The sequence below is a fragment of the Procambarus clarkii genome, chromosome 68 (assembly GCF_040958095.1).
Source record: "Procambarus clarkii isolate CNS0578487 chromosome 68, FALCON_Pclarkii_2.0, whole genome shotgun sequence".
Taxonomy (NCBI): domain Eukaryota; kingdom Metazoa; phylum Arthropoda; class Malacostraca; order Decapoda; family Cambaridae; genus Procambarus; species Procambarus clarkii.
In genome coordinates, this window is record NC_091217.1 from 3106001 (window position 1) to 3127836 (window position 21836).

The following is a 21836-nucleotide window of genomic DNA, read 5'->3' on the forward strand; positions in this document are numbered from 1 at the left end:
CAGTATAGTGAACCTAATAGAAGAGTATGACATTAGTTGAGGTATATACTGTACACTTACACTGAATACTGATCCACACAGATACCCTTTATATATAAATATATATTATAAAAGTCACTTCTGGGGGGAGGAGTGTTTTGTATGTGATAACTTATTTTATTCCCATTTTATGTACTCGACATTACTTCTCTCACTTTAATGCAACAGCCAATAGTGCATTCTTCAGTTATTTCCTTAGGTAATTAACAAAAAGATGGCCCCAAGCGAGAAGTCTATTTAGATATTATGTAATTTCGTTGTATTTATGTTCTCCATTATACGTTAACTATGCAGATCCTGCAAAGCAAATCAGCCAGATAAAACGCAAAAACCTTTATGAAAGGAATGAAACATTTATAGGTTTCATGTCATATATTTGGAAAATTCACAAAATACAAGGTAACAAATCAATACACCTTCACGTGTTTGGCAGGAACAAAAACATCCCTATTATTTACCTTTCGTTTATAGCATTACCACCACTACCTTATGTCACAGTTGTAAATAGCGTCATCACTACATAGCATAAGTCACTAACTATGTCATAACTGAAGCAAAGTGTGACACAGCTACCCCCCCCCCCAACCCCACCCCATCCCTCCCCACCCACTCTGTGGCACCTTCAGCGAGTCACGCCCATTTGCTACAGCTTATTCAACTTTTCTTGCATCACTCTACGTAAGTTCTGGGGAGAAAAAAAAATAGCAGAGGTTGTCGGGCGTCACTATACCAAAGGCGCCTCAGAGCGATTTTTTTTTGTTTTGTACATTAGACCCAGTTTTCAAACCTGAATTACAAAAAAAGTCTTATAATTGTGATAAACCCTTATCCTCTAACAAGGAGGTTTGTCAAACTGGTTGGTGAGAAGTAAGAATACAAATTAAAACTAAATGTACTCTGCAAACACAATCACTGTGGAAAACAATAAAAAAAATACAATTGAAGACTTTTGTGCATTTTACAACCTCTAGGCCTCTCCCGCCACAAATTAAAAAAATAAAATAGGGAGAACCCAGCGGAAATATGAATCGCTTCTCAAAGTAGCAACTGAAGTTAAACTTTTGAAACTAGACAAGACTGCTTGGGCGACATAGCCTATTTCTCAAAACCTCCACCTAACGGGGGCTCCAATTCTCGGAAAAATAAAAATTTGTCAAAACTGGCCAACTAGTGAAAGAAGCATCTATGTAGAACAGGTCGACCTTCAGCCTGTGAAACCAGCTTTGTGACTCAATTTTGATATCCGAATGTCACAGATGACCTCAATGACAATTTTAAATTAGTGTTAAAATCCATAACATTATGTATATATAATATATATGTCTGCATATATGTTCATGTAGGCCTAAATATTATATACATGTATAATATATATAATTTATATCACATAATATACATTATACAAACAAGATAATGGAAAAACTAAATCAAACATTTTGCCTAGGGTTTGCGTCTTAAAAATGACGTCATCTGAGGGGGGAGGGGTGAAGCAAGCTGTCAAGCCTTGTGCGGAGGATCAATGTCAAGGAGCTGCTGCACTGTCAAGTGTTCCATTAATGTCTTCTTCATTTACAAAGTATAAATAATATACATAATCAGAATAAATAATTCATACAACCTTTTTTGTGTGTAAATAAATGTAATAACTATACATGTCTTGGAAATGGTTGGTAATTAATTGTATTAGCGGCTATTATGGTACATTAGAGTACAAAATATTTATACAAACTACATTTTGGTATTTTGAAGTCTCGACTTTCACGAAGAATATTACTATTTTTTTTCTTTAGTTTTTTTTTGTTTTGTTTTTTTTACAAACCGAATACAAATAGCTCTTAATGATAACAAAATTCTGTCATATACATTTGTACAATATACAAAATTGTAAAAAGTAATCCTACTTTATGCGATGATCAGATGGCACTCTGGCGCCGTGCCCTGTGGTGGTGTGGACACCTCGCCGACAAGTGTTTCTGGAGAGGGGCAAGATGAGGGGGCAAGAGATGAGGGGGGGAAAATGAGAGGGAGTGAGAGGAAATGGAAGTTAAGAGTGTTTGGAAGAAGGGGGGGGGGTGGTGGAGGTTGCAAGGAGGGGGGGGGGCATGGTGGAGGTTGCAAGGAGGGGGGGGCATGGTGGAGGTTGCAAGGAGGGGGGGGGGCATGGTGGAGGTTGCAAGGAGGGGGGGGGGGCATGGTGGAGGTTGCAAGGAGGGGGGGGGCATGGTGGAGGTTGCAAGGAGGGGGGGGCATGGTGGAGGTTGCAAGGAGGGGGGGGGCATGGTGGAGGTTGCAAGGAGGGGGGGGCATGGTGGAGGTTGCAAGGAGGGGGGGGAGGTTGCAAGGAGGGGGGGAGGTTGGAAGGAGGGAGGGTGGGTGGGTGGGTGGGGGTGTGTGTGTGTGTGTGTGTGTGTGTGTGTGTGTGTGTGTGTGTGTGTGTGTGTGTGTGTGTGTGTGTGTGTGTGTGTGTGTGTGTGTGTGTGTGTGTATAGTTAGGAGGGGGTGGGGAGGGTGCCAGGAGGGATGTGTGAGGGGAGGTTGCAAGGGGGGGTTGCAAGAAGGCGGGGGGTTGTGTGGGGGTGGTTGCAAGGAGGGGTGTGTGTGTGGGGAGATTGCAAGGTGTGTGTGGGGGGGGGGGTTGCAAGGAGGGTGTGTAGGGGGGAGGTTGCAAGGAGGGTGTGTAGGGGGGAGGTTGCAAGGAGGGGGGTGTGGAGAAGATAACAGGGGCGTGGGGGGGGGGATGGCATTGGGCCTGCAGACTTGGCGAGCAACAGCGTGTACAATATCTCCACGTCCACGCACGCGTCAACACCTTAAGGCAATGAAGTTATACTTAATCTCTACATGGCAGTGATTTGATCAAGATTCCGATATCGGCACATTTTGCCTTAGTAAAGCGAGTGCGAGAGTGACGCTACAGCACGGAAAATAATTATTATGTGACCAGCGTTCGGGTCCACTCGCTATTATATTTTTCGCTCCGCAAGTGTCGAGCCAATCTTTTGACTGTCACCAATTACCGTTTTAATAGTAACAAGTCTGCAGAACCCTACCAAGAAAAAAAAAAGTTGAGAACTTTGGACAAATAAAGACTAGACAACAAAATGCCAGTTAAGTCTACACAACTAATACTTGAGGTCACATCCCCAGGAAGCACATACTGGTTCCAGCTCGCCCGGGGTTACTTCCATGTCATACCTTATAATCTCTTTCCCAACTTAGCTGCCAGCTGAATAGGCTTCGTGATCACCAAATTTCACGAGTGTTGACTTCACTGCTCTTTGCGTGATCGTATTAACGCCAGAAAATATGAAATGGATATATGAAGCCACTGGGAATGCAGGATAGGAAAGTATCGCCCCCACCAAACGTTGACCACCAAGGCGTATATAACCAGAACACTTACGCATGTACTTCCTCTGGAGCGGTTGTGGCCGTTTAGGGACATTTCCGAACTTTTCCGTTGACCCACGGGAGAGCTTCGTTACACAATGCCCTCGTCAACTGCCACGTATCAAATTAGCCGGAAATGACCTTCACCAACTAAATGTATTATCACTTAAGCATTATTTTGTGGTGACAGAAATCCGAAACAAAGACATGTTGCCATAAGCAAGAATTGTGGCGAGGATGAAAATGTAATATGCATATCTTGTGATGATGATGATGAATGAAAGTGAATGATGAACGCATGTTATACATTAAAGTCCACGGCACTCCCTTTCTCGTCTGGTAATAAGCACAACTTATCAGTGAGGATGCAGTCTCTCTGACACCCCCACCATCGGGTCACCTAGCACCGAGGGTCTGTTCGCCCTACCTCACACCACCGCGTAGCTAGACGTAGGCTCCTGGGCCCCGCCTGCTCCATCACATCACTCAGGCACTGCACGAGTCAGGGGTCCGTGTAATAATGGTAAGATCACAGCTGATAACACTTGATGAATCACACACAAGTCCGGGGGCCGCCCAGCACAGTGATTGCACCTCTTTGGCATGGCACTGCAGTCAACGCTAGTCACTACTGCCGCTGCTGCTGTTTCTGCTGCTGCTGGAGTTTGCCAACAGCATCACACGCGCGTTACGACTCCAAGGAGGCAATTAGGCTATGAAAAACTACAGACTGAAGATCATTCCCCAAGAGCGAGGCATGACCACAGGCGTACTGTTGCTGCTGTGGCCTGGACCAATCATAATAGCTACTCCCAGAGTTCCCACTGCTGCTATAGTTCGCGGTGGTGGTGTTGCTACTCACGATGGTGGTGGTTGTGGTGGTGGCATTACTGGCAGTAGAGGAAGGCGAGGTGGACGTAGGTAAGGTGCAAGAATAGGGAGACGAGTAAGGCGTGTCTGGGCGGGGCGGCGTGGGTGTACCAGGACGGGGCTGCGTCAAAGAGTCTGTTGTGAACGTTTCGTACAAGTCTCGTAAAATTTCTTGCGTATCGTCCACAACTAAACGACTGTCCTCCTTCTGGTCAATCTCGCACTGCAACCTTGTTTCACAAGTCTTCCTAGAGTTCTCTTTGTCATCATCAAGGAAAAGCTTCGGCTTCTTGGCCGGGGGCGCTGGGTCATCCTCGTCCAGAGCGGAGAGGGGCGTGGGGGCGGGTTGGCCGTACACACTCATTACGTCTGAGACCTGCATGTCGCACGGAGGGGAAGGAGATCGGGGTCGCGAGGCAGACAAGTAGGAAGGAGACACATTGGTGCTGCCAGCGCGGTGTCGCGCCAGCTTCTCCTCTCTAGCCTCACGCTGAAGTCGTCTCAACGTGTTCCTAAAGAAACAAAGAAAAAACAAAACAAAAAATTTAACATACGCCATCTAGAAAGTAGGTCATTTTAAAAAGGTAACGCAAAAGTATTTCCCCCGTGAAGTTCAAAAATCAAGATTGAAAACTAACAACGTTTTTACAACATATACTTACTTGATGAGTACGAATCTACGAAGGCCGCTTTCGTGGTCATCAATGGTGCGATATTTTTCGTTGGAGAGGCGAATCACCCGCTTGCGTTCCTCACGCACACGGAACTTGTAGGTGGCGAGGGCCCCGCGTCGAGCACTCTGCGTCGGCCACACACCGCTGGCGTCGATGGCCATACTCGCACTACCACCTGTCAAAACAACAACAAAACCCCCCTATTAGCATACTCTCAACACAAATGTTGCAAATTATTTTACCTGCCTTTGTTATTCATTGCTAACACGCTTACACACGCACACACAAACTTGTGCAATATCTTTATGTAAACTTGCACAAATCTGAAATAAAGCACTTCACACTCACAGCTGCTACATTGCTTAACTTTTATCTGATTGTGTATACTTTAAGTGTGAGAGTCGGCGAACAATCAAGTCACTTTCCAAAATATACACAATGTCACAAAAAACGCCAAAGTATTCACCAAAGAAAGCTTCGTACCTCTGTATCTCAATGTCACCATAATACGTTCTCACTAACACCCACGTTCGAGTATTGATGTAATAATGTCCAGTATAACTGTCCCAGCTATACGATGACTAAGGGGAGAACAGAACAGAGGGGCAGCGGCACTACCTCTCCCGTCCGTCCGACCGCACACTTGTTGCTTGGGTATCTGAGTCAGTGGCTCTCATGCAACCCCACCACTACCCGGCCCAGCCAGCCACCAACGTGTGACGCCTCTGCCTTTACTGCGAAACGCAACCTGACGCCCTCGCACTTCCCTAGGATTCAGTGCGTTTCGCTCACCCCGCCCGGCCACACGCTAAGGCGAGGCGTACGAAGAGATCTGGTACAAGACCAGCGCGGTGAAAAAGGTGGTAACTGAAGTAGGCGTGATTTTCCCTCTCGAACCAATCGCGAGCCCAGTTAGGTGTGACGTCACGCCAGCGTCATCACGTCAACTACAGTATGACGTTGCATGTGGGCGCTAGTTGCAATGTCATTTTTCGTTGCACTTTCTGCAATGAAACTAACATATGAAAACTAATGCATTCGCTCGCTGCCCCTTGCTATGACCCCGACAGCCTTGCAGCAGTGATGCAAATTTGCAGGAAAAAAAACTGCGTTCGTGGAATGCCCCGCTCTGTGGAGCGGACATCCTGACACGCTGTTGGGACAATGACGTCACAAAGTCTCTGAATCCTTGTAAGCGTCCACGTTATGTCAAACAAGGGACGTGGGCGTCATAATGGCTCCTCTACAATAGACCCCATGCCAAATACCAACAAAATTAATGAAGGCTCGAGAAAGGTGTTCTATATGCCAAAATATTCCTAACGTCTTAATAAAGTAAATATAAATGTTTCAGAGGGGCAATTATCTCTCCGTTAAATATATTTACATTTGCCATCGATGGTAATTAGACCTAATTACATACAACAAATCAAAACCAGCAGAAAATTGATCGCGCTTCTAGCACACTTTAGAACTAACTTCATTATGGGCTGCAGCACCTGGGATGGGGCTCCACCTCCCACCCATCACCTGGGATGGGGCTCCACCTCCCACCCATCACCTGGGATGGGGCTCCACCTTCCACCCATCACCTGGGATGGGACTCCACCTTCCACCCATCACCTGGGATGGGGCTCTACCTCCCACCCATCACCTGGGATGGGGCTCCACCTTCCACCCATCACCTGGGATGGGACTCCACCTTCCACCCATCACCTGAGACGGGGGTCCACCTCCCACCCATCACCTGGGATGGGGCTCCACCTTCCACCCATCACCTGGGATGGGGCTCCACCTCCCACCCATCACCTGGGATGGGGCTCCACCTTCCACCCATCACCAGGGATGGGGCTCTACCTCCCACCCATCACCAGGGATGGGGCTCTACCTCCCACCCATCACCTGGGATGGGGCAGCACCTCCCACCCATCACCTGGGATGGTGCTCTACCTCCCACCCATCACCTGAGATGGGGGTCCACCTCACACCCCATCACCTGGGATGGGGCTCTACCTCCCACCCATCATCTGAGACGGGGGTCCACCTCACACCCCATCACCTGGGATGGGGCTCCACCTCCCACCCATCCCTAGGTCGCCCCTCACAGTTACCAATTCGTTGTTCAGGAGATCCCCCTCTCTCGCGCGGGACTGTGGGGAAAACTTGTCGTACCGATGGGGAGATCCCCGGTGCCAAGGCTAACTAAGCGCACGAAAGCAACATCTCGACACGTCGTACCGCAAACTTGTTGCAGCCCTCAAGACTGCCCACACTAGAATACAAGCATTATTTAAGAAATAATGTGACTTAGTAACAAGTGCTCGTAGATTTAATGGAACAAGAGCATTGTTTCAACCCTTCAACCCTCTACTGCTGGATCATGCTGAATCACTGCAGGCGAAGACAAAGCTCATTTTATACACTTAAAAAATTAATGGATTTCCCAATAGTTCTAAATACACATTACGTATTTTCCTTCGATACAAGACAAGTTCTCCAGCGGAACCTTAGATGTGGCCGGGTAACTTTTGGTACCAGGCATTGCTCCAAAACCATAAATTTTAATTTTTTTTATTAAATTTTGCCCCGAGGGGTGAGTTTATTGGGCAGCGCCACTCGTCTTGTGAGTGAAAAACCATAAATTACATAAAAATGACAGGAATCTCTGCAAAACAATTTTACTCCGCTTTTGTAATGGGGTTCAATTCTCGAGCCCAATATGTGCAGCTATTACCAATACCACCCCACAGTACGGGAACAGTACGTAAGTGAATATTAATCTGCGGACATGCTTCAAACACAGGCTACAGAGCAACCTACCCAGTACAAAAAAAAGGCTGGCGATACCTCTCTGTTGTAATAAGCGTCACTGTCCTAACCCAACTCCAAAGGCCTACTAAACCATTTCACCGGTTTCTACGTTATCTATCTACGTTAAGTGCGGATGCACCATAATTAATTCAGTGCCGTAAGGTTTAGACATGCCAGAGAATATCACCTGCCAGTATTACAGCAGAAATAATTAATCTGATAAAATTTATAAAATCAATAATACAAATACACATGAACTGATAACGAGGTATTGTAAACGAATTATGTTGAAACTGTTTGTATATAATGTTCTAAAGGCAAAATACCTCCCAGAAACTTAAATAACCTTACTGTAAACATGACCATAGACTGACTCCCGTTTCCCAGCCTCGGCGAGACGCTGCCGAACATGTCGTACCGCACCAACACTGCACTCCTCTTAAAACTTCACATTCTCGTTTTTCACCTTAATTCTCAAGTTAAAAGTAACTCAGCAACACAAAAATTACTTTCCCTTATAAATCTAAAACATTTAATCAAACGAGAAACTTGACATACCAAAACGTTTCGCCAGTAAAACAAAACAGTATGTAGCATTTACACTAGAGAAAAAAATGGCAATGCCTATTAATTTAATCAACCCGATGACTATTCCTATTAATCTACAACAGCATGTACTATATTGGGTACTTTAAGAGGCCAGGAAAGAACCCCTTACATACCTCTACTTCCAATAAGTCACCCACCACTACCTGCCACCACAGGTGACACCTCACTAGGCGAGTACCACCACCTGCACACCTTTTCCTTTCCAACGTCGTCGTAAGTACCGATTCCGTTCCTACAAACTAACCCTGTAGATTCTACATGGTAACCCTTAAAAGGTCCCGGGGTAGTGAACTGCCTGTTTAAAAATCTGATGCAACAGATAAATCAAGTGCTTGCAGACAAGACTCAAACTACTACCTAATCGATGTTGGCCACACGTCGAGTGGTGGCCAGATGGATGTGGGTCAACCATTGTAGACCCAAGTGCGAGGGAGTCGAGCAGTCAGAGTGAACTTAAACCTTTCAAAGACCCTGGGGGCTTAACAGTGCTATTCAAGTAGCCTAGGCAAGGTCATCAGCCTACACTAAGGTAGACAATACTTTTCACTGAATCCACAACGACGATAACACTTACAAAATATATATGACCCTCCTCGCAAGTTCTCAAAAACTATTGGAAATGAAGTAAAGTTACTCTCAGCACAATATATCTAAACACTAGTTAAGACCAACACGTGCGCGTAGGAGCGTTTGTATCTGTGCGAGCGTGTTAAGTGGGACAGGGTCAGCACCACCAGGATCACACAAGCCCAGGGACGCGACGCCTGCTGCTGCTGCTGCTGCTGCCGCTGCCAGGAAGAACCGGGGCCTCTCGAGGGGTGGGTAGGTAGGTAGGGAGGGAGGGAGGGGGAAGACGGAAGGTAGAACAGTTACGCGAATGGCTGAAGGGGAACGACTTGGTGGAACGGATACATTTCCCTTACAATGTATCACATACGAAAAAGCTTCATTATAATTATGAATCCATTATGTTGTGTATCCGTAAAACGTCTAGTTACGACACTTTGAACTCTGGCAAAACTTTAGTCCAGCAAATATAAGAAGTTCACAGAATTTGTAACAACTATGGCGGCATGAGTTGGCCCGCGAGACGACAATCAGCGCAGCACTTGTTGAAATCCATGCCAAGGCTGTTGCGTCAAGTCGTCCATCTAGTGTTGAAAGCCGCCACCACCACTAACTAAGCCCCTACAAATAATGCAGGGGGTCCTCATTCAGTCCTCCACGGGATGGCAAACCCAAAATAAAACAATATTGCAAACGGGTGTAATAAACCTCATTTGAAAAATTCTCCTTAAACCCTAAAATTTGTTATGCAAGCAAGAGTTTCACCCACTCAAGATCTCGAGGAAGGCTTGTTGTCGTGGAGCCTGAGTTTCCACACTTTATCAATATCTACACTAGAGTAAAACCATTAACTTTAATCCATTCACCTAGGCACATTCAATTTTATTAACTTGTTAATAGCATCAAACGTTTTATTTGTTCAATATTGGTACAACTTGCACGACCCCTTAAAACAGTTTAAAGCGGTACAGGACAGAGGTGTCATTAGCGTGACTCGAGGTAGGGTGCACGCTAGCTGGCCTAAGGTGATCCCGCGGCGGCCTTCACCATAATCACCTCTCTGCCACTCGTACCAAAGCCCCAACCTTGAGGTATAATCAACTATAATCACTTCCGTGTCGGGTCATAAGGGGAAGTTAATAGGTCATATGGCTTGTCAAATGCCCTCAGTACACAAACATCTGGATTCCTTAAACAAAATTTGCTATAAAAATCGGCTAGAAAATTCAACAATTTCACCAAAGTTCCATCAATATAAAAAAAACGAAGCCGTAGAAACGCAAATACTGTGATTAGGTCGCCTAAAACTATATAAAAGAGAGCATTTGAAGTAATTAATGAATACAAAAAAAAAGTTTCCCCACATGAAAACATTCCGACTAAAAAACCGAACATACCAAAGTCATCTGTTACAGCACGAACGAACACAAAAACTCTCACGAGATATAATGTAGGATAGATACCAAAGTTGCAAGCGACCTTTTACTGTATAATGAGATGCAGAAATTTGCTGGTGCCGAGAACAAGGAGACTCTCTTAATGCACTAATACCTTCATTAACAGCGAGAAATTCCAAGGAACCGCGAACAATGAGGGCTACAGTAGTTTTAAGTTACACTAAACCTCTAACTTGGCACTCGATAATCCCAACCTCGTAGACTGTGTATCTTCATTAAGATCAACTAACCAGAGAAAAATGTATAATGAACCGATGAACACACAAGCGCACCTCAACACACTGCCAGCTAAACATCGCAGGTTTTAACTGTATTTAACTACAAGACGAATGCAAGAAAATCCACGAAACGAGATTTGTCAAAGTAAGCGGTAAATGCTTGACTAAGAGCACGCGTTCACTACTGCTAGCGTTAGCAGGTCTTTGCTCCCGTGGGACCTGTCCGGAACAGTTACCTCCGCCCCGAGTCTCTTATCACACACACTAAATGGACAGCGTCCGGCGCCACTCTTCCCATCACCATCAAGTGACCCGCTCATCACCACGCTAAAATATTTCTAAGTCCCCAAAATGGGCTACTCTTGGTACTTACGAATATCCGTTTATAAACTTCTTAATTAAATTCCACACATCTGTGACATATAGCTAAACACTTATTATCAAACTGTATTTCAGTGCGATTTGCAAAACACATGAAATTAACAAATGACTTTATAATGTCTGTTTAACAAATTGTCACAAAGACAATATCACCTTATAACTTCACATCACTCTTAACTCGAGACAAAATAATCACTTTACACACCTGGTAACACTCGAGAGTAAAATTATAATCCAATAGACGAGCTTTAAACGTTTTTCAGAAAGTGCTCTTCTTCACACAAACTTTCTAACCAAGAGCTGAGGCGCAACACGTCTGCTCACGGTGGGTGCCTAATCTAAACTGAAACATCTGACCAGCTGCTGCAGGCAAAACGTCACTGGGAGTGTATAGAAAACGGACACGGCAAGTTCGATCCTCAGCTCAGAGGTATTTAGTGGCGCTTTAAAAAATCAAACAATCGTCATCAAATCTGCATTATATTTATTTTGAAAAAGAACATATATTAAATTATACGACTGGTTGCAAAAACAAACACAATCTGGCAAGACAGGCAACGGTATCCACTTTTATTCTCCATTTTCTACATCCTCCATAGCGGTGGAGCTAAGCAGGGCTGCCAACCACCGGGGCCGTTCACCAAGGACAAAGCCAGTGAAAGCGTGTATGGAATACCTATGGTAGAGGTTAGGTTTTAAGTGTTCTCGCTCACATATTTTCATGCGCCTCATTACATGTCACGCCTAAGCGCTAATGACCTATTAGTAGACATTAGCAAGATTTGATTGATTTTCATTAGTTCTAATGAACTAATTTATTTACAAATTCCCATCGTAAAGAAAACATTACCTTGAAATAATTAAGTTGTGAAGTATGTGAAGCATAACCTCACTATTATGCTCAAACAAAGCATGTACCACATAAAATGATGCAACCATAGGCAGCATAAAAGTCGTACATATTAAAATACACGCAAAATGGGTAAATCCTTCCCCTCCACTCCAAAAAAAAGCTCATGGGGAAGCATAATTAGCGCCAGTGTCTTGGGTGGCGGCGGTGATGGGGGACGAGTGTGAGCCTATCGCTGCCATTATCGTAGTATGGGGGGGGGGGGGCAGGTGCCGGCTGGGGGTCTGGCCTGGTGAACGCTGTCACACCGGCTCGCCCGCCAGCCGGGAGCGGCCGCGCCGGCTCCTTACCTCCGCTCTCACCACTCTCGCTCCTCCACTCTTGATTTTTACAAACACGTTTATAGCTCTTTTTTGGTTGTCTATTGACTGTTTAAGAATGCTGTTGGGGGGCGAGATTGACAGTCCCGTAAGAGTTATTCTGTTTATTAGCATTGCTATTGATTGATTAACACTTATCAGTTACTTTTGTTCTGATAATTTTATTTTTGTTATAGATAATTTTATTAGCAACAGCAGTACGGTAATATCATTAGCAGTATTTTAATTAATATAAACATTGTTAATATTTATTATACTCTGAAGCCCCAAGACGAGCCACAAGTCAAATAATGAATATATTATTATTATATTGTAGCTAAACCCACACTATTGTTCTAGAGTGAAAGGCAGGCAGGAAGGGAGGAGGTTTGAGAGGCGCGTCTTGCCCTCCTCCCCAAGGGTGACTGATGAGGCTTACCTACACCAGGCAGGAATTCATTCTGTGCTTGAAATGTTAAACCTTGACAGGCCAAACATGCTCCAGTGAGCGCTGATACATTCATTGTTACATAAACGTCATTCGTCCAGATTTGACCGGGATGGGTGTGAAAGGTTATGTATTGCTGCAGGTGGCAGCTCTGCGCCACAGAATACATAGTCTACAAATGAACAAATCTACAAGGGCCGTGACGAGGGTTCGAACCTACGTCCGAAAGAATCCCACTCATGTAGCATAGTCTATACAACACTGGTTCCTCACAATAAGACTCGGGATATAATTCAAGAGATGCAGACGATGAGCCACAATAACGTGGCTGAAATATGTTGACCAGACTATATGTTGACCAGACTAAATATGTTGACCACTAGAAGGTGAAGGGACGACGACGTTTCGGAGACAATCGACTTGAGAATGGTCCAGGACGGACCGAAACGTCGTCGTCCCTTCATCTTCTAGTGTGTGGTCTGATTAATTCAAGAGATGGTCTGGTTAATTTCAACACTAGATTGAAATATTACTGTTGTTTATTTCCACTGGTTTGAAGCAAAATTGAGAACAATTATTTTCAATATTAAGGATGGCTTCATCAATAATTTAAGACTATATTAGACACCCCAAACACGACTGTTTCTTTATCCTCGCACAACACTTTCTATATTCCATGACCAAAGAATAATCTACTAAAACTGCTACTTTTTTTTAATTCATGAAAATGTAATAGTTATAAATAGACTACGTCATCTTTATTTTGTCGTATTTTTGTATGTATTCCAACTTAAGCAAATACAAATGCAAATTTTTATTCAGGTAAAGTACATACATACAAGGTACATACATACAAGGTACATACATACAAGGTACATACATACAAGGTACATACATACAAGGTACATACATACAAGGTACATACATACAAGGTACATACATACAAGGTACATACATACAAGATACAAAAGTTGATGGATTTATAGATCGAGCTAGTACATAAAATGCCTAAAGCCACTATTACGCAAAGCGTTTCGGGCAGAGCTTGACTTCGACTGTAAATTCTCCGTAAAACAGTACTTGTTGTAAACAATACCCAGTAGAGTCAACACTAGCGTTGTAAACTATTCAGTTACGCTTCCCTAACAACCAATCCAGGCAGCAAAACACAGCTACCTGAAGTGTGTGAATTGCCCCCCAAGGCTGCAGTAATTAAGACTGACCATTTCAGTATAAAATCTACCTGCACACATAAGTTTAAATGACTTAAAGTCAGTTTAATTTCGTAACTTACATAAAATTCCTAATGGATATTATTATAATCTAAAGCCACAAGTAAAATCATAAATATATTATTATACTATTATTATTATTATATTATATTTATACATCAATTCAAGCACAGATTTTTAAGTAAGTTAGCAATTATCGTAAGAAGGCGCCAAGCCGGGGAAACTATGTAGTCACGGACTCTTTAACGGTAAACATTTAACTTGTTAAACAATAGTTTAAGAACAGGTACGACCGTTCAAGGTCCCTGTCGCTAGGGTTGGTATCCCTGTAATGCCGCATACGATATCATAACACCTTAAAACAAGTCATTATATATATATAATAAAATTATAAATGTAAGGAAGAGACTAGGGTAAGTAAAGCAAGGATAGGGTGATAGGGTTTAGGTTTGACACTAGGAAAGCAGTGAAGTGGATAGAGATACGGGGGTGAGGCAGGTGAGTCATGTGGGTGAGGCTCAAGGTAGGAGGCATAAAGTGAATAATGTGGGTGAGGCAGGAGGTGAGTTATGTGGGTAAGGCAGCGGACGAGACTGTAGGCGAGATACGTTGGTGAGTTGGTGAGTCAGAAGGTGAGTGAGACTGAGGTATTGTGAGTGGGATTAGGAAGGAAACCCAGGGTAGGGTGGGATGCCATACCCGACTCTTAAGTGGTGGTGGAAACGGCAGCTAAGAGGCTGGGCGGGAACGTAGTTCTGCTCAGAGTGGATGAATAACGCTTATCCCCCAACACAGCGGCCATTTCCGGCTGCAAGAACCTGGCTGGGGGATGGCGACTGGTGGGGGTGGGGGAGGAGGGTTGGGGGTGGGATGGGAGCCAGTGGGTGGTGTGGTGAGGTTACAGGGTGGTGGAGGAGGGGGTTCTTGGCAGAGAGAGAGAGAGGAGAGCATCACTCATGAAACGTTCCTAAGCAGTATTTATCACTTCCTGCTGGAGACTTTTGCTTCACTTGTGATAAATTTGGTCACCAGTGATATAAAGTGTGAGGCGTGTCAACAGGAGGCTGGTGACGCACCATACGGCCTTCGTCGGTACCACCGTCGCGTGCACTTTCCTAAACCTTCTCAAGGCAGCCGACACCCGTGTCCGTGCCGACCAGCACACACACTCTCTTGGTCCACGTTCGGGTCTAGTAAGTATTAACTTCACAGGAGAGGACATCGATTATGCGTATGGGGAAAAGGTGGGAGCAGGCACTAAGACCCCGGGGGTCTTCGTGGCCTACTGTGGGACTCGTGGGCTGTGCAGGTGGGAGGAAATACTCCCCCTGAAACACATCCCTACCATTCTGGTGCATTCTCCGGGTACACACACGACGCTTGAACATTATGCCTGTTGGTCTTGCTGTGGTATTCGGATGCGCTTGTGTATGCACGTGTGTTTGCAAGTGTGTGGCTGTGAGTGTGTGTGTATACAAGGGGCTCCAAGGCTCGCCTCGAACCCCCGTCCCGCGTGGGTTAGTCACTTCCCTTTACACATCAACCATCACTCAACAATTCAAGGCAGGCTTCTCATCCACTACGAACTATACAGATATCTCCAGCCTCTTCGTCCCATACCTTCAGAGACGTTTTCAACGTCCCGGTAAAGGAGGTAACAATTTCTCTTACAAGTGTTCTGCTTCAATGAGAGAATCCATTAAAACTTAAAATGCACTACTTGGCAACGAGGCTCACGGCACCATTCTTAGTGGGGGCAGCGCTTGCTCCCCCCCCCACCACCCCACCCCCCCACACTGTCACATCCCCCTCTCACCACCCCCCCACGGTCACCCCCCCCCTCTCTCTCTCTACCACTGTTGCATCCCCTCTCACTGTCACCTTCCCTCTCACCCCACTGTTTCATTCCCCCTCACTCCCCCACAGTCATTCCCCCACAGTCACTTCCCCACAGTCACTCCCCCACAGTCACTCCCCCAACAGTCACTCCCCCAACAGTCACTCCCCCAACAGTCACTCCCCCAACAGTCACTCCCCCAACAGTCACTCCCCCAACAGTCACTCCCCCAACAGTCACTCCCCCAACAGTCACTCCCCCACTGTCACTCCCCCACAGCCACTCCCCCAACAGCCACTCCCCCAACAGTCACTCCCCCAACAGTCACTCCCCCAACAGTCACTCCCCCAACAGTCACTCCCCCAACAGTCACTCCCCCAACAGTCACTCCCCCAACAGTCACTCCCCCAACAGTCACTCCCCCAACAGTCACTCCCCCAACAGTCACTCCCCCACAGTCACTCCCCCACAGCCACCCCCCCCCCACAGTCACTCCCCCCCACAGTCACCTCCATATGTACACCATTAAGCAGCCTCACACTGTGGGAAAGGATTCCCTATTTACTAATAGGAAAACAAGAAGTGTGAGTATGACCAGAGAGGGGAAGGAGGGGGGGGGGAGGGAAGGGGCCAGGGAGGGGGAAGGGATGGGTAGGGGGAGGGGAGGGGAAGAGGAGGGAGGGAAGGGCCCGCCCCGTCTGTTAGCTGACGTCGGCACCTCAGTATTCCTGCTAGCCTAGACAGCAGGAATAGCTCTGATGAATACACTCTAACCTGTAGTGTACCTGTAGACGATTTCGACGGTTCTCCTACTACAGCAGGCAAGGTGTGCTAGCCCGTTCTCTCCACTCCGTTAAAAATTACAACTGTTTCACCTAACTAGAAGAGACCACAAACCCAAGCAACCCCACAAACCTATCGACGTCGATGCGCAGAGCACGTCTATGTAATGTTCTATTTGTATTAGTACGTCATATGTTTAACGGCTTAGTTAATTCCCTTAAAAAAACGTAACTCATTCGTGACAGGACAGGTTGGAGGTGATATGACAGCACACGAACGCCTGGTGCACGAACGCCTGGCGCACGAAAATAGTATTTCATTACGCTAGAAAACTTTCGTTATGGGGGAAAAATGGGGGTTTGGGACAAAAAACGAACTTGAAGCATTCAAAAGATCAACAATAACATGTGGGAGACAGACCCGCCAGTTTTATATATCACATCAAATGACTATAGCCACCACTACACGCTCTCACACACCATGGGAGTGGTGGGAGGGGGTGAGTGGGGTGGAGGGGTGTAAGTGGGAGGGGTTGGGGGGGTGGGGTGTTAGTTGGGGGTAGGGAGAGGAAGCCTCGCTTGTCCAATGGTGTGTTTACCAGCCCTAATCAGGCAGGATAAGGAGTGTGTGTAGCCACCGTACGTTCAGGACCAGGATGGTCTCTACACCGCACGTTCAGGACCAGGATGGTCTCTACACCGCACGTTCAAGACCAGGATGGTCTCTACACCGTACGTTCAGGACCAGGATGGTCTCTACACCGCACGTTCAGGACCAGGATGGTCTAAACGGCTCGGCCACAATACGTGCTGGATCGCCCGGCTCCCCGTTGATCAATATTTAATCCTTATCACCATACACCACGTCAGGCAAAAATAGATAAATAGTCCAAGTGGAAGACGAGGCTGTGGTTTAAGGGAGGGGTGGGAGAGGCAGGAAGGGGTGGGAGAGCATGGGAGGGCAGGTGACGCAACAACTCTCCATCTAAGATTATGTAACGAGAGAGAGAGAGAGAGAGAGAGAGAGAGAGAGAGAGAGAGAGAGAGAGAGAGAGAGAGAGAGAGAGAGAGAGAGAGAGAGAGAGAGAGACACAGACAGACAGACAGACAGACAAAGCGGTATGAGCTACGAGGAAAGGATGAGTGAACTGCACCTCACGTCGCTGGAAGACAGAAGAGCTCGAGGAGACATGATCACCACATACAAAATTCATAGGGGAATTGACAGGGTAGACAAGAATAAACTGTTTAACAAGGGTGGCACACGCACAAGGGGACACATGTGAAAGCCGAGTACCCAAGTGAGCCACAGAGACGTTAGAAAGAACTTTTTTCAGTGTCAGAGTAGTTAGTAAATGGACTGCATTAGGCAGTGGTGGAGGCTGACTCCATACACAGTTTCAAATGTAGATATGATAGAGCTCAGTAGGCTCAGGAATCTGTACAACAGTTGAGAGGTGGGACCCAAAGAGCTAGAGTTCAACCCCCGCAAGTACAAATAGGCGAGTATAAACTAGACACACTCGGCAATGGGTAAGGAATGTCGGGGTTGGCGGAGGGGCGCAGGGAGAACAAAGTGTGGAGCAAGAGAACACAAGAGAAAGGTTGGGATTACGGAGGGGCGGTAGGTAACAAGAGCACGCACGCACGCGTGTGTGTGTGTGTGTGTGTGTGTGTGTGTGTGTGTGTGTGTGTGTGTGTGTACTCACCTATTTGTGCTTGCGGGGGTTGAGCTTTGGGTCTTTGGGGTGTGTGTGTGTGTGTGTGTGTGTGTGTGTGTGTGTGTGTGTGTGTGTGTGTGTGTACTCACCTAGTTGTACTCACCTAGTTGTGTCTGCAGGATCGAGCATTGACTCTTGGATCCCGCCTTTCGAGCATCGGTTGTTTACAGCAATGACTCCTGTCCCATTTCCCTATCATACCTGGTTTTAAAATTATGAATAGTATTTGCTTCCACAACCTGTTCCTGAAGTGCATTCCATTTCCCCACTACTCTCACGCTAAAAGAAAACTTCCTAACATCTCTGTGACTCATCTGAGTTTCAAGCTTCCATCCATGTCCTCTCGTTCTGTTACTATTCCGTGTGAACATTTCGTCTATGTCCACTCTGTCAATCCCTCTGAGTATCTTATACGTTCCTATCATGTCCCCCCTCTCCCTTCTTCTTTCTAGTGTCGTAAGGCACAGTTCCCTCAGGCGCTCCTCATACCCCATCCCTCGTAGCTCTGGGACGAGTCTCGTTGCAAACCTCTGAACCTTTTCCAGTTTCATTATATGCTTCTTCAGATGGGGACTCCATGATGAGGCGGCATACTCTAAGACTGGCCTCACGTAGGCAGTGTAAAGCGCCCTAAATGCCTCCTTACTTAGGTTTCTGAATGATGTTCTAACTTTTGCCAGTGTAGAGTACGCTGCTGTCGTTATCCTATTAATATGTGCCTCAGGAGATAGATTAGGTGTTACGTCCACCCCCAGGTCTCTTTCACGCGTCGTTACAGGTAGGCTGTTCCCCTTCATTGTGTACTGTCCCTTTGGTCTCCTATCTCCTAGTCCCATTTCCATAACTTTACATTTGCTCGTGTTGAATTCTAGTAGCCATTTCTCTGACCATCTCTGCAATCTGTGTGTGTGTGTGTGTGTGTGTGTGTGTGTGTGTGTGTGTGTGTGTGTGTGTGTGTGTGTGTGTGTGTGTGTGTGTGTGTACTACTCATCTTTACATTACCTGGTGAGAGGAGATACGTTAAGGAAGGTTTTAATCCCCCGGCCAGAGATCGCCGGCTTAGAGGAAAGAATATGTCAATAATAGATAATTTAGTCAGCGGTCGACCTTATGCAGTTCTATTTTCATTTAGCAAGCAATACTTGGCGGTTGGCAGCACTGTAAAAAACATTACAAAGCACTACAGGCAGTTACCTCTGTATTTAAAAATGATTTTTTTTGCGCCGATTTCTTTGTCGAATGCACAGGTTACTTTTTTGTGAGGCTACAATGATTAGTTTTATTGTTTACAAATATCGCAGCGGAGAGCCTAGGTTGACTGCATTTTCCTAGACTGTCACAAAATATTTGATACTGTTCCTAGTGAGAAAGGAGAAGCATCAGGCTGGGGGATAACTGGGGAAGACGAACTGGGTGAGGAAGTACAGTGAAGAACAAAACGAAGGTTTACAGTCACACATGAGGTGCTGAGCTGAAGGGAGTTGTCGAGCCCCCTAATCTTGGGATAATTCCTAGTCTTGGGAAAATTCCTCGTCTTGGGATAATGCCTAGTCTTGGGATAATTCCTAGTCTTGGGAAAATTCCTCGTCTTGGGATAATGCCTAGTCTTGGGATAATGCCTAGTCCTGGGATAATGCCTAGTCTTGGGATAATGCCTAGTCTTGGGATAATGCCTAGTCTTGGGATAATGCCTAGTCTTGGGATAATGCCTAGTCTTGGGATAATGCCTAGTCTTGGGATAATGCCTAGTCTTGGGATAATGCCTAGTCTTGGGATAATGCCTAGTCTTGGGATAATGCCTAGTCTTGGGATAATTCCTGTTTCCCGGCAACTGTAAGGTAACGAAGATGGGAAAGGGAGGAGGGAGACCAACAGGTCTCTACACCATACAAGGAGGAAGACTACTATAGGTATGGGAAAGAATACAAACATTTGGGAGAGGCCGTAACTGGAGTATTAAGTCCAGAGGCACACACACACACACACACACACAAGGGAGCATCTTGAGGTTATCTTGAGATGATTTCGGGGCTTAGCGTCCCCGCGGCCCGGTCCTCGACCAGGCCTACTTTTTGTTACCCCCAGGAAGCAGCCCGTAGCAGCTGTCTAACTCCCAGGTACCTATTTACTGCTAGGTAACAGGAGCATCAGCATCATTTTGCCCATTTGTCTCCGCTTCCACCGGGGATCGAACCCGGAACTTCAGGACTACGAATCCGAAGCGCTGTCCACTCAGCTGTCAGGCGCATTAAATCGTCTTTTAAAACCTAAATGACTTCTTTTTTTCAGGCCATATGAAGTACTAGCGTGGAGCAGAAGTTTGAAACAAGACTTGTACCAGAACAAAGAGGGTTAAGCTATGAGGAGCCTTTCAAAAAAATCAATCTCGGAAACCTTTAGAAGAGAAGAAACAGAGGTGACATGATCACCTCATACAAGATACCGAGGAGAATAGACAGGGTAGCCAGGGGATAGACGTTTGAAATTGAGAGACGGTAGAACAAGATCCCGGACGGACGGGTGTGTCCACTCACAGGATGAGTGGCGCTGTCCCAATACTGTCACTATGGCGGTGTGTCCACTCACAGGATGAGTGGCGCTGTCCCAATACTGTCACTATGGTGGTGTGTCCACTCACAGCATGAGTGACGCTGCCCAATACTGTCACTATGGCGGTGTGTCCACTCACAGGATGAGTGACGCTGCCCAATACTGTCACTATGGCGGTGTGTCCACTCACAGCATGAGTGACGCTGCCCAATACTGTCACTATGGCGGTGTGTCCACTCACAGCATGAGTGACGCTGCCCAATACTGTCACTATGGCGGTGTGTCCACTCACAGCATGAGTGACGCTGCCCAATACTGTCACTATGGCGGTGTGTCCACTCACAGGATGAGTGACGCTGCCCAATACTGTCACTATGGCGGTGTGTCCACTCACAGCATGAGTGACGCTGCCCAATACTGTCACTATGGCGGTGTGTCCACTCACAGGATGAGTGACGCTGCCCAATACTGTCACTATGGCGGTGTGTCCACTCACAGGATGAGTGACGCTGCCCAATACTGTCACTATGGCGGTGTGTCCACTCACAGGATGAGTGGCGCTGCCCAATACTGTCACTATGGCAGTGTGTCCACTCACAGGATGAGTGGCGCTGCCCAATACTGTCACTATGGCGGTGTGTCCACTCACAGGATGAGTGACGCTGCCCAATACTGTCACTATGGCGGTGTGTCCACTCACAGGATGAGTGACGCTGCCCAATACTGTCACTATGGCAGTGTGTCCACTCACAGGATGAGTGACGCTGCCCCAATACTGTCACTATGGCGGTGTGTCCACTCACAGGATGAGTGACGCTGCCCAATACTGTCACTATGGCGGTGTGTCCACTCACAGGATGAGTGACGCTGCCCAATACTGTCACTATGGCGGTGTGTCCACTCACAGGATGAGTGACGCTGCCCAATACTGTCACTATGGCGGTGTGTCCACTCACAGGATGAGTGACGCTGCCCAATACTGTCACTATGGCAGTGTGTCCACTCACAAGATGAGTGGCGCTGCCCAATACTGTCACTATG

At 46.4% G+C, this 21836-nt stretch overlaps 1 protein-coding gene across 3 annotated transcripts in view; it reads right to left on the reverse strand.

Annotated features, from left to right (window-relative positions):
* Positions 1-392: 392 nt before the first annotated feature.
* LOC123774712 (uncharacterized) overlaps positions 393-21836 on the reverse strand; it is a 241123-nt gene continuing 219679 nt past the window's right edge. Inside the window, exons 1-3 of one of the 3 annotated variants that reach the window (XM_045769226.2) lie at positions 5457-5702; positions 4962-5148; positions 393-4811 (exon numbers count right to left, since the gene is read on the reverse strand). In XM_045769226.2, the coding sequence (XP_045625182.1) occupies positions 4118-4811; positions 4962-5148; positions 5457-5478 (903 nt within the window). In that variant the 5' untranslated portion in view covers positions 5479-5702 and the 3' untranslated portion in view covers positions 393-4117. Of the gene's footprint in view, positions 4812-4961; positions 5149-5456; positions 5703-11221; positions 11380-21836 lie in introns of those variants that run through there. The other 2 variants (XM_045769227.2, XM_069310761.1) reach the window with 2 other exon arrangements.